General features: G+C 40.7%; 1 protein-coding gene across 16 annotated transcripts in view; it reads left to right on the forward strand.

Annotated features, from left to right (window-relative positions):
- Positions 1-12336, forward strand: part of FGFR2 (fibroblast growth factor receptor 2) — an 86708-nt gene that overhangs the window by 56242 nt on the left and 18130 nt on the right. For 6 of the 16 annotated variants that reach the window (XM_057417281.1, XM_057417293.1, XM_057417295.1 and 3 more), the window contains 2 exons: positions 2726-2928; positions 11595-11746. In XM_057417281.1, coding sequence (XP_057273264.1) covers positions 2726-2928; positions 11595-11746 — 355 coding nt within the window. Of the gene's footprint in view, positions 1-454; positions 600-2725; positions 2929-11594; positions 11747-12336 lie in introns of all 16 variants that reach the window. The other 10 variants (XM_057417294.1, XM_057417296.1, XM_057417282.1 and 7 more) reach the window with 3 other exon arrangements.

Below are 12336 nucleotides of genomic sequence, written 5' to 3' on the forward strand. Positions count from 1 at the left end.
GCTACTAAGTTGTGTCTTTTCAAGCAGAATTTGCCTTTCTTTTAATCCTTTCAGACTATATTTTTATAGTAAATTCTTTCCTCTGGAACAGGTAACTACATGTGAAGGATCCTGCGTTCTGTCCTACTTTGTTTTCTCTTTGTCTTTCAACTTTCTTTTATTATAAAAGAATAATAATAAAAAAAAAAGCTTTGTGGGTGAATTTTTCCATGTCATTTGATTGCATGCATGTTTAGGTGGTGAGTTTAGGTCTGGTGAAGGGTGTCGATTACTTTCTGAGGTGAGCTGGGACCTGTTGGTAAACGCCTTTTGGATGAGGGATTGTGGATGGGGAAGGAGCTTTGCATCTCTGCATCTCTACCTTTACAAAGCCCTGTGGCTCCATCTCCCTATCCACAAGAATTCTTTCAATGTCTAGCTTTTTCTCTTGCTTCCCTCTCTTGTTTTTTTTTAGGCTGCCGGTGTTAACACCACGGACAAAGAAATTGAGGTTCTCTATATACGGAATGTAACTTTTGAGGATGCTGGGGAGTATACATGCTTGGCGGGTAATTCTATTGGGATATCCTTTCACACTGCATGGTTGACAGTTCTGCCAGGTATACACTGCTCTCTTTCTGTGGTTTTTCCTCTTTTGTTTTTCCCCTTGTTGATTGCTGCAGAATTAGGCACGGCTTCTGTCTCGGAAATGGAACTTTACAATGATTTTTATTTAAACGCAGTTGTCTCAAGCCAGTGAATTGTTTTGTCACACATTTGCAACTCCAAAAACCTATCAACGGCAACAAAATAAAAGGGTTGGGGGAACGGCGTTTGCACTGAATTGAAATATTTTTACATCTGTTAAATGATTATCTGAAATGCTGAGGAGCTGCCTTTCCTTAGCACTTCAGTGAGATGACTGAAAATCAGCACATTAATCATTGTAAACTTTTTTCAAGAGGATGAAAGTCAAAGCTTCCTTTGAAGCTTTGGGACTAATTTGGCCACAGTTATGTACTGGTTCATTAAAATACCTGAGCTATTCAGTGTATTTCAATTCAATTTCACCTATCATCCAAATTCTGATTTTAATGCCAATGGATTGTGTACAGAAGCAGTGTCTTCCATATCTTGGGAATCGGCTCCGTGCATCTTTAAACATTGCATGCTCTAAGAAAACAAGTAGTCATTTGCTTTTACTGCAAAGCATGTCTTGCTGTTTTGGGGTTGATGGTGTTTCTGTCCTTAAAAGAAACAAACATCAATGTGCTTTATTGCCTGAAAATTGTTATCAGCTGTTAAAGATGTAACCGTAGTTGGTTTTGACACTAGTCAAATCTTCTCGTTTATAACTGTTGGCAGCTGCCTTAGGAGGTCCTTTGAAAAAAGAACATGAACCACCTGAGGTTTGCTGGGTCATCTTGTGCTTACCATTTATTAATCGTTAATCCTAAGTAAAAGGTACAAAACCTGCATGTGCATATGGCTGAGGTTCATATTATGGGAGTGAAATGTTCCCATTTGCTGCAGATTTCTTACCCGTTATCAAAATATACTGAACAAGGCAACTCTATTGCATCTCACTCGGATGTGAACACCGAGCCTGCATGGCCTGTCACCGAGCAGGCAAAGCAGTACTTGTGTAGAGCTTGCTTCTGCAGTGTTTGCATTTTGCGAGTGCTTGAAATGTATTTTTTTAACCCATTTTTTGGGATGAGATATTTTTATGAGCTTAGAATGGGGCCCAAGAAAATCTCAGCTTGAAACGTGCCTTGCTTGCGGAGTGACCGCTGATTGCTGTGGAATGCTGTTTATCTGGGGGGTTGAATCCCAGATAAGGGATTAAGGACAGTGTTTGCACATATAACTGCCTTGAAGATAATTTCAAAATACTTTCAATCAGACTAACAGCCATGTAGAACCACTCCCACCAAAATCTAATCTCATAGGGTTGTAACCACTGATGAGGTTACTTGAAATATGCAGTCCTCATGCAGGACTCATTAATTAATGTATTGGTAGCAATTCAGCTTCCACTTGCCTTATGCTTCTTAATCTCACACTGGGCTCTTCAAAGAACCTCAGGGGAGGCAGGCATCCAGTATAATGCAGCAGCCAGGTCTTTGAAACCCCCCCTGAAACTCCTAACCTGAGTTTAGAAGCATGATGAGGCATGATTCATCCTGCCTTCCCTCCGTGTTTTGAGATTCCCACTGAAAACTTTGGATAAACAGGCAATGCAGACTCCAGCCCAAATGTCTGTTTGCACATTTAGACTGTTTTAGGCTAACTAATTCAATATTTTACCCTTAGATGTGTCTTTACATGATTAAAATTAACTACAGGGCTTTTGAAGTTTGACTTGAGCCACAAAATGAACCTGAGCCTAGTTTGAGCACTCCATTTTTTGATTCTCCCCTAAAATTATGCTCAATCATCCACTTTTTCAATGCATATGCATCTACCTTTCTAGGCAGACACATGTATATGCCTGTATGTGTATAGATACATGCACAAGCTCATGCTGAATGGCAAACTGAGAATTCAAAGCAGTAAAAGAGGACTTGCTCTGAGACTGCAAGATGGCCTAAACATGCATAACGTTCTGTATGTCACACAGTCACTGCAAGAATCGCTGGTATTTTACCATGTCAGGTTGTTCCAAGCACTGTGTTGAACTGTCTTTGTTACCATCTGCTAACTCTGTGGCGTGATTGTTCCCTCCTAAAACCTTCCAATCCAGCTCCTGAAAAAGAAAAGGAATACCCGACATCCCCAGACTACCTGGAAATAGCAATTTACTGCATAGGGGTCTTCTTAATTGCCTGCATGGTGCTGACGGTCATCCTGTGCCGCATGAAGAACACCACCAAGAAGCCTGATTTCAGCAGCCAGCCCGCTGTCCATAAGCTGACAAAGCGAATCCCTCTGCGCAGACAGGTAACAGAAAGTAGATAAAGAGTTCAAAAAACCTTTTACCAAACAACTAAGCCAGCACATCCTTAGCTTTGAGTGAAAAGCTTTGGAACGGGGAATAAAGAAACATCACACCAAGTTGCAGTGAGGATGGGATTTCGTCTGGCACCTTGGAGGCTGGCATGGGAAGAAAGTACATCTTAACACAGCAATGTGTGTCTCAGGGCAAGGGAATCGGGGCAGGGATGTTAGAGGAGGAATGAAAAAAATGGAATATGTTCTGTATTCACAGGCTATAGATGGAAAAAATGTATTTAAAGTATTTCAGGGCCTGATCCCACAGCTCATTCAAGTCAATGGAAAAAATTTTACTGACTTAATGGACTTTGGAACAGAATCCTATTTAATTGTGTATTTATAATGTTTCTAAGGTGACTATTATTGTAGTAACGAGGTACCAGATACAGAGAGGTATTTTTCAGGAAGAATTTTGGAGACTGAGGGTAGGGAATTTCGTAGCCAAGCATCCAGAAACAGCCCCAGAATAGACAAAGACTGTAATAAAATAAGAATTGTGGAGATACTGCATCAGCTCTTGGACAGTTTGATAAAGATGCTGATGCTTTTGAGTGAAGAACAAAAGCAAGCTTCAGATTTAAAACCAGCATTGCATGAAATATGTTTTACAATTGCCTGTGGCTGGCAATGAGTGTTTCTGGAGAGGGCAGTACCACGAGCAGCAAACCAGTTGAATGAGTAACAGGACTTTGGCTTTGTCACAGGCCATCCGTTGCCAGAACAACCTCCATTCCCACATACCATCCTCTCCTGAAAGACTTGTTTCTTTTGAAGCTGGAGTTTAATATGCTTTGATTTTCTTGCAGTAGGTCTTCAGGATAGACCTCTGAACCCACCAGCTCCTACCCCAGGCCTCACCCCTGTGAGGTGGAGGGATGTCAGCCCCTGAGGCCGTAGTTCACCTCACTATTGAAAATAGGGTCCATCTGTAGGGTTTGCATCCAGGCTTTGCTCAGGGGGTTTGGATCTGAGGGTTTAATTTGGGTCCATCTACACCCTGAATAGGTTGTGCAGAATTTCTGCAGCTTGTTTTTAACCTGTCCAGAGCATTATTAGTGTCAGGGTACATTAAAACTACTCCTTCATTGTGGCTAAATGTTTGAAATTGAGATGCACCATCACACATAATAGGATGGAGCTTGGTCTTGGGATTTTGAGCAGTATTACTTCATTTCCTTCATGGTTTCTGAATGTCCGTGGTTAAAATGCTGCCAAGTAGTAATGCCTTAGCCAATCTTCCTCTAAAGTGTAGTGTTTTGCAAAATCTTGAGGTGGGGGACATGGACTTTGTCTGACCTGAAAAATATTTGGTTTGTTTTATGCACAAAAATGTTAATTCTTATTTCATCTGACTTTTCCCCCCTCTTTTTTTGGTAATATTATGATTTTACTCATTTGCTTAGGAATCACCGGGAAGAAGAGGGACTATGAGTGTATCAGAGTGATAAGCCCTCAGCTCAATTCGCACATCTCTATGGCTAAAAATCTGTAGCTTTCAGGACAAAGAAGGCTTTTCTAATGTTGTATACTTAACCAGAGAGAGATACATATCAGCTGCTTAGATAAAAGGCATTTATTAGATTTCTGCCTGAATACAAAAGCATCATAATGACTCAGATAAGTTGACGGCATTAAAAATACCTCGGGTTTGGTGTGAGCTCAGTTGTGTCAGTTGGAAATGGTTCCTCAGGGGGAGAGTGTTATTTCATTGCGTGTGACAGCAGTGCCAACCACTGCCCTCAGTTTAGTTATTTATCATTAAATGATGCAATATGGACCTTCTCCAAAGCTATTGTTTCACAGAGGAAAAAAATATTTGTCTTACACCATGCCTGTCAGATAGGATTTTATTTATGTCTTTTGTTTTTCTAGATCTTCTTCACCAAAACAGCATTTTGTTTTTAAAAGTGGGAATAATGGTCCGAGGAGCAGTATATACGTTTGAAAGCACGAATCCTATTTCAACCCCTAAGCAAAAATTCCACTACTCTCAATTCTCCCAAGTAGTTTCTTGTGAACAGGAGTTTCTCATTGAAGGGCTCTCTGCTTTCATATCTTCAGAGAGGGAAGCGTAACTGCTATAAGCATTAGAAGAAATCTGTATTTCTGTTCTGATGATTTCACTGGTTATTTCACTAACTGCCTGTATTAGCTTGTAGAAGGAGGATAAAGCAAGCGATCCCTGAAGACTTGCTCATCAGCAGTGAAGATTCCTTAATTTTTCAGTTAGCATCGCCTTAGTATCTAAGGCTGCAGCAATTGTTTGGTTTCTGCATTTGTTTTACAGCTGGTTTTGGATATCAGAATTGTTGTCAAAAATCGAGAAACATCAACAATAATCCAGGAGATGTTATATTGCATGGGCGTGCGTTTCTGGATTATTCAGCTCTGTTTGTTTTGCTGTACTGCCAGCTTTACTTTTTGTTTTGGTTTATTTGCATTTCAGAGGTCTGTATTGAAAGCCCGCTGCGGTTTTGTCACTGAACCTTAATTTATCTATTGGTCACAGAAGGTTCTCCCTTGCCTTTGTGCTGTGTGTGTGAGGGATAGAGAAAGTGGCTGAGTTGTTGAGAGGATGGGGGAGATGCTCGTGGCAGGTAGACTGTGAGCTGGGCAGTGATCTGGGGCTGGCTGATGGGTTTTGTTGGAATTCCAGAGAAATGAGGCCATAGATTGGGGAATTCTTGATATTGTTTTCAAAGCTTTCTGCTGCTGGGTCAAGCTCCCTAAGGAGTTGGATATGAAAATAATATGGTTCTCAAAGAGGCATTTGCATGACTGTGATGCCATCTCATCTAAGCAGGAGAAGAGTCTTGCTGAGTAACATATGGTTTGGTTTGCAGGACTAGATTCTCATACACTATTTTGTCTGAGCTACTACAGGATTTTATCATTCCCCACATGCAGGCATTTTTTTTCCCTGCCAAAATGAAGTTCTTTTCACGTTTATAGGAGGGGTCATGATGAAGTCAGGGTTTATCAGTTTCCTCCCCCTACAAACCTCAGCCTCCCTAGATCTGGTACTTGGTTTTCGAAATAGAAACTGCTTACAGGGAAATCCAGCAAACAGTTCCTCCTTTTTATATAAAAGCAGAGATGTGCACTGCTCTGTTGGTATTGGCAATGTTCTGTATTGAAGTACAGCTTGAGATGGAGGGGGAAGGAGTATTTGTAGGATTGAACATCACAAGCTGATTTGCAGTATAGGCTTCGAGAGACAGGGTCACTGAACCAAAAAGGTACAGAGTAGCCTTTAGTAGGATATACATCTATTTTGTAGAACTTATTTTTTCTCTTCTCAAATAATTCTAATTGAAAAAGACAAAAAGACAGTCTCTGGTGACTTGCCCAGTCAAAGTCAAGTATGAGTGTGTGTCATCACTAGAGCATTTCATTATTGCTATCACAGTTAATCTGTCAACTATGGACCCCTCGACTTGGGTGCACATATATGTCTTAAACAGGGAGGAATGATTTCTTATGCTCAGTCTTTTAAATACGTTCCCATTAATTTATATCTACTGTCGTTGTTGAGTCTAAGCCTTCATAAGATATAGAGAGTGCCTTTGTGATGAACAAAGACTGATTGGTTTAAAGTAAGATTTAAGCTCACCCAGGAAATAGCTAATTCAAAATGATGATATCAGCTAGAACCTGTAAAAAAAGAGAAGTGCTGTGGAGCAAGTAAAGTAACATGGTATTTCACATAGTTTTGAGCTGTACAAATGTCATTCATTTTAATGACTGGACTCTGAACTACAAAGATTAATACACAACTGTGAGTAGGATAGGTAGCAAGGAATTTACCTTAATACTTATTTTAGTTTCTTGCTTTATCCTTGGAGTTCTCTGTATGGAAACCATTGACTTGCTCAGTATTTGTTATGTTGTTGTAGTTGTATGTTGTTATAAGTGTTTCAAAAGGAGTGCTTTTCATGAAGGGGTGATGATGTGTACTTTAAAATGTCAGTACCTAACGCTAGGAATCCTCAGTTTTGTGTGTAGTGCATTTAACCTTCTATTTTCCTTGATCCAGTCACTTAGGTAGACTGATTCCACCAACAGCTAATAGCGTTACTTACTAATTATATTTATATACATATATGCATATGATTTCAAATTAACTTTTATAGCAGAGCCTTCAAAAAGACTGACAATTATAGGAAATCACTGCATGGCTGCTAAAATCTCACAGCATGAGTGCCAGAACTGACAGATCTAGGCTTTGGGACATGGTATAAATCATCAGTGGAGGAAAACACCCTTCATAATCAATTACAGACAATTACACACTGCTCTGCAGCTGATTTTGCCACATGGCATTTAAAGATTCCAGCAAAGATTTGTTTGTTTTAAATGCTCCACTGCTTAGAAATGCTTGTAAAGCATTAACTTAGAGCTGATTAAATACAGTGTGTTGGCCAAAGAAAAATACATTGGGGATATAATCATGCATTGGTGCCTGATGTTTGGACACAGCGGGCTTTTTTCTTTCTGAAGTACAGATCTGGGGCTGAAGTCCTATCTTGGGCTGGTACTTTTCTTGGTTCTGGCCTCTTAAAAGCAGAAAGGAAGCACACAGAGAATATTTTATGGTGGAGATCTACCTTTCTGTTGAGGTTGAGGTCCTGTTCAGTGTTTGCTTAAGTCACTCTGACTTCTGCCTTGCTTTAATTGAGCACTCAAAATAGTTTTCTTAGTGTAGTGTTATCACTTAAAACAGGTGTCACCAACACACTGAGTAGACCTTGAAGAAGTCTGATTCACCTATATCAGATGTCCTTCATTGCTTCTCTGCTCTGGCTTGGCTTTGTTCCTTTATCTCTGAGGAGAGATAAAGGTGGTGAGCTGGGTGACTGCCCAGGAGTTCATGCATTCTGACTAGGTGTCCAGCTGCTGCTTCTTGGCACCTTATAGACCTCAAAGTGGCCCTGAAGTCTGTATATTGGCCATGTACAGTTACAGGCTTGAGGCAAATACTCACTGTGGCTTCTATTAGACCTGTGTCCAATGTACCTTGAATCTTTGCATAATGAAAGCAAAAAGAGCATCCACATACTTGAAGGCAACACCACATGCTGCAGTGTAGGGCTCATGTCAAAAGTGTCACTGGTTCTTGAGCCTGCATGGTAGGAGGTTGGAGAGCAGTGCTGCAAGGAGCAAGGTAGAAAAAGGCTTTCTATTTATGCTCTTACTTAAATGTATACATTGAAGTTGACCATGTCTGCTGACCTTGGAGTAGGTGGAGTTTTCCTTATGGTTTGATAGTGCACTCTAAGGCAACAAAAGAAGGTGCTTAAGGGATGAGTTCAAAGGTTAACTCTTAACTACTGCAGAAAAGTTGTAAGGCCAATTTTGAAACAGAAAATCTCCAATCACAGGCCAGCCTGGATTGGCTTCATCTTTTCTGGAGCAGATTTTTATAGCCCTTGAGCTCCTGTAACTCCTTGTACTGCTCCAGTTAATCAATCAGAAGAATATTCCCTGGGAGTACAGTCCATTTTTCTTTTCCCAGACAGTGAGTTAGTGGTTCCTCTGGATTTCTCATCATTCCTATTCACATTAATGCACTCTGGTTACCTACAGCATCTCTGGCCAGTCATCCAGTTATTGTGTGAAGTAAACATGAGCAATAGGGTTAGAAGGGAAACTGTCAGAGTCTTTCATCTGTTTTTTTTCTATACTTTATTACTATTTAACTTCTGTGTTTAAAATGCATCACCAGAGTATTTCCGTTTATTGCAAGTTTACACTGGTAGGTTTTAACCATGCTAAGACTGTTGAATTGTAGGGTAAGAGCTAGGGAGAAGATGAAACTCTGGCAGAGATCTGAACAGTGTCTAATACAAATATGGCATTCATGAAGAAAAAGACCCAGAATGTTTTGGGCCATTTCTGATACATAAGGGGTATCTAAATTTGGCAGTTTCACTTCCATGCTTGCCTGATGTCCCATGAAAACAGTGGCTATAATGACAAAGAAAGGCAAGGAAATAAAGGCAATGTTAATAAATACAGGAGAATCAAGACTTGCATAAAGGTCTTGGTAGAATGGCTGGGAATAATGGGTGGATTTTGGAAATGTGAGGGAAGTGATCATAGAGTATGAGTAGGTTTGTAGTGAGAGATGGTAAAAATGGAATCCAGAAATAACAGGAAAATGACATTTAGGGGAACTCCTGGGGGACAAAGGAGTTACCATATTGTTTGTGGACATTTGCACATCTCGTACTGCTGAGCTGGTTCATTTCATAAAGCATCATTTTAAAATCATAATGAAAATGAGCAGAAATATAAGCAAAAGTCTGACTCCAGCCCTGGTTCTTATGCTGGCTTGCCATAAAGCTCCAGCAGATGTGCTCCCCTCTGTAGACTGGGTATGCCAACATCTCTCTCTTGGACCCTGCTCAGTATTCATTTACTGATTTATTTAGAGCTACGTAGTCTGCCTTAAGAGCAGTTTTCTGTTTGTATCCCAAGTGGTCACCGTATCTGTTATCCCAGAGAAATGTGCCAGGTACTCTAGGTTTGCCAAAATAAATATTAAGATTGAAGATGGTGGAATGAACGAGTGGGGTCCAGCTTTCCTTTGAATGGTACTCTAATTTGTGCAGTTATGCTTTCTTGTTCCATAGACACCTTAGTGTCTTGCATACAGAAACTGGAGCTCCTGATATCAAGAAAGGTCTGTCAGCTGCAAAACTGATTACCAAGGCTATTTTTTTGACAGCAATCCTTAACACTTTTTCCTTATGAAACCTCTTTCCAGTCTTCATCTCTAGTCCTAGAAAAAGGTGTCAAGAAGCCAAAACCATTTGATGAGATGGGTTTGAGGATCTCTTCCTGCAGAAAGACCTCTTAAAACAAGTGGTCAAGAGTTACGAAGAGAAATCTGTTTAAGAGCGTTAGCCTTGTCTTGTCAAAATACGTTGTGCAAGAGCGTGACTTGAAAAAGCCTTCCAGCCCCGTTCTGAGGAGCTTGAGTAATTCCATGGGCTGAGATGCTGTAATTGCTAATTGGGTTTAATATAAGGAAGCAGTAATATGGACTTCTCAGGTGTCATGGAGACAAGAGGATTTTGTGTTCATAACCCTGTAACACTGATTTTCACTTTAATGCTATTAGGATCTATTTGCTTATAATTGCTTTATCTAGTTATAAGATCTGTGGAACAAAATTGTAACCTGGTAACATTTTACATATGCAACCCTCGGTATTACATGAGCAAACCTGGTGTCAAAGTTGACTCCAGGCGAAGGGGACGAAGGTCAACAGTGGTAGTTGTTCTGATGCTCTAGGCTTTCAGCTTGGGCAGGGTCCCAGCAATGCTGGCTGAGAAGAATGTCCTGCCACCTGATGTGAGGATGGTACCAGTGATGGCACTGTGAAAGAACCTGCATCCTGCTTTGACCACCAGGTTTGGGCTTGGCCAAGCCTATCATGGCCTGAAGAGAGAAGGAGGATTCACACTTAAAGGAGGGGAAGGCTGTCAATACAGGCAGTTTTGTTTTGTCTTCATGTTCACATGAAACTGAGGTCAGCAGACAGCAGGTTGCTGCTTGCAGGTTTGGGGAAAGAGCCTTATGGAAGATTCACACCAAAACAAGTTTTGTTACATGGGTGGAAGAGCTGCCTCCTTTTTCAAAGCAGTTATCATCAAGTGTCTTTGCTCTAAGGAGAATGTTGAGACCCATGAGAAATCATACTCCAAAGTGAATTACATTTCAAAACATTGGACATTATTTTTAGGAGCTCTTCTCCACACTGCCTGCAGAATCTTTAATTAAGAATGTAGTTAACTGAACTTGAGTATCCCCCAATTATTGTGATAGCTTTTTCATGCTTTCGATATTGAATGCTTAGAAACTATAGAATCATAGAATCATTTAGGTTGGAAAAGACCTCTGTGGAAAAGCACCACATCTGCATTGCTTGTAGAGACCTCCAGGCCTGGTAACTCCACCACTGCCCTGGCAGCCTGTTCCAATGCTTTTGATAACCCTTTTGGTGAAGATGTTTTTCCTAATATCCAATTCAACCCTTCCCTGGTGCAACTTGAGGGTTTTTTCTTCTTGTCATATCACTTGCTAAGTGGGACAAATTCAACACCCACCTTGCTACAACCTCCTTTCAGGTAGTTGTAGAGAGCAGTAAGGTCCCCTCTGAGCCTCCTTTTCTCCAGGTAAACCACGCCAGGTTCCTCAGCCTTTATCATAACACTTGTGCTCCAGGCTCTTCACCAGCTTTGCTGCCCTTCTCTGATGAAAAATATAGGAGCCTTTGCAAAAATAGTGTTTTAAATCAAAAATCCAAAATTTGAATTTACTTTTTAACACCAAAAAAAAAATAGTAAAATTGTCTTCAGAGTGAATGCATTTAAAACTTACATGGTTTTTGACCTATGGGGCAGACACAGCCTTGGCAGCAATTAGAGTTACTATTGTGCTTACAGGGAGGGAAAATATGTGAGAGTCATGCACTAGCAACAGGACTGTAGGTTCACTTCCTAATACCACTGTTCTGAGCTGGCTTGGTTAGCAGGTGCTGCTGGGTTCTGGATTTTGGGTCAGAATTACATCTCTGCCTTTCTTTTTTGCATCTTGTATTACAACTATAGGTGTCAGCCGACTCGAGCTCCTCCATGAATTCCAACACGCCTCTGGTGAGGATAACCACTCGCCTCTCCTCGACTGCCGATGCCCCCATGCTGGCAGGAGTCTCGGAATATGAATTGCCAGAAGACCCAAAATGGGAGTTTCCAAGGGATAAGTATGTAGTCTGTTTCCTTTCGCACTACCTAAGCACGTGATTTGTAATGTGTCCTTTTAACTCGAGAAACCCTGGGAAATCTCAATTACCCAAATCTCTTGAAGATCAAGATGCAATTCAGTTATCTGAAGTCACTTTGTTTAAATAGAAACTAGATTTTCTCTGCCTGTTCTGGTTTTATTTTCAGATTTCTTGTGGGTTTTCAGATATTCTGCTGAAATGCATCTCCTCTATCAGGAGAAGAGTGAACCTCAAATGTTATCTCAAATTATATATAGAATCATAGAATAGTTAGGGTTGGAAAGGACCTTAAGATCAGCAAGTTCCAACCCCGCTGCTATGGGCAGGGACACCTCACACTAAACCATGTCACCCAAGGCCTCGTCCAACCTGGTCTTGAACACTGCCAGGGATGGAGCATTCACAACCTCCTTGGGCAGCCTATGGTCTAGACTGGGAGAAATAGCCACATACAAGCATTGGTGAAGGACAGTCAAGATTTCCTCAAGCAATACCTCTGTACATTCAACTGTGTTCTTCAGTTATTACTTAGTTAATATTTGTAGAGCAGGTAATACAATATCATGTAG

Source organism: Pezoporus wallicus, unplaced genomic scaffold (assembly GCF_028554395.1).
Source record: "Pezoporus wallicus isolate ANWC-B61680 ecotype Strahan unplaced genomic scaffold, APGP_CSIRO_Pwel_v1 contig_8188, whole genome shotgun sequence".
Classification (NCBI taxonomy): Eukaryota; Metazoa; Chordata; class Aves; order Psittaciformes; family Psittacidae; genus Pezoporus; species Pezoporus wallicus.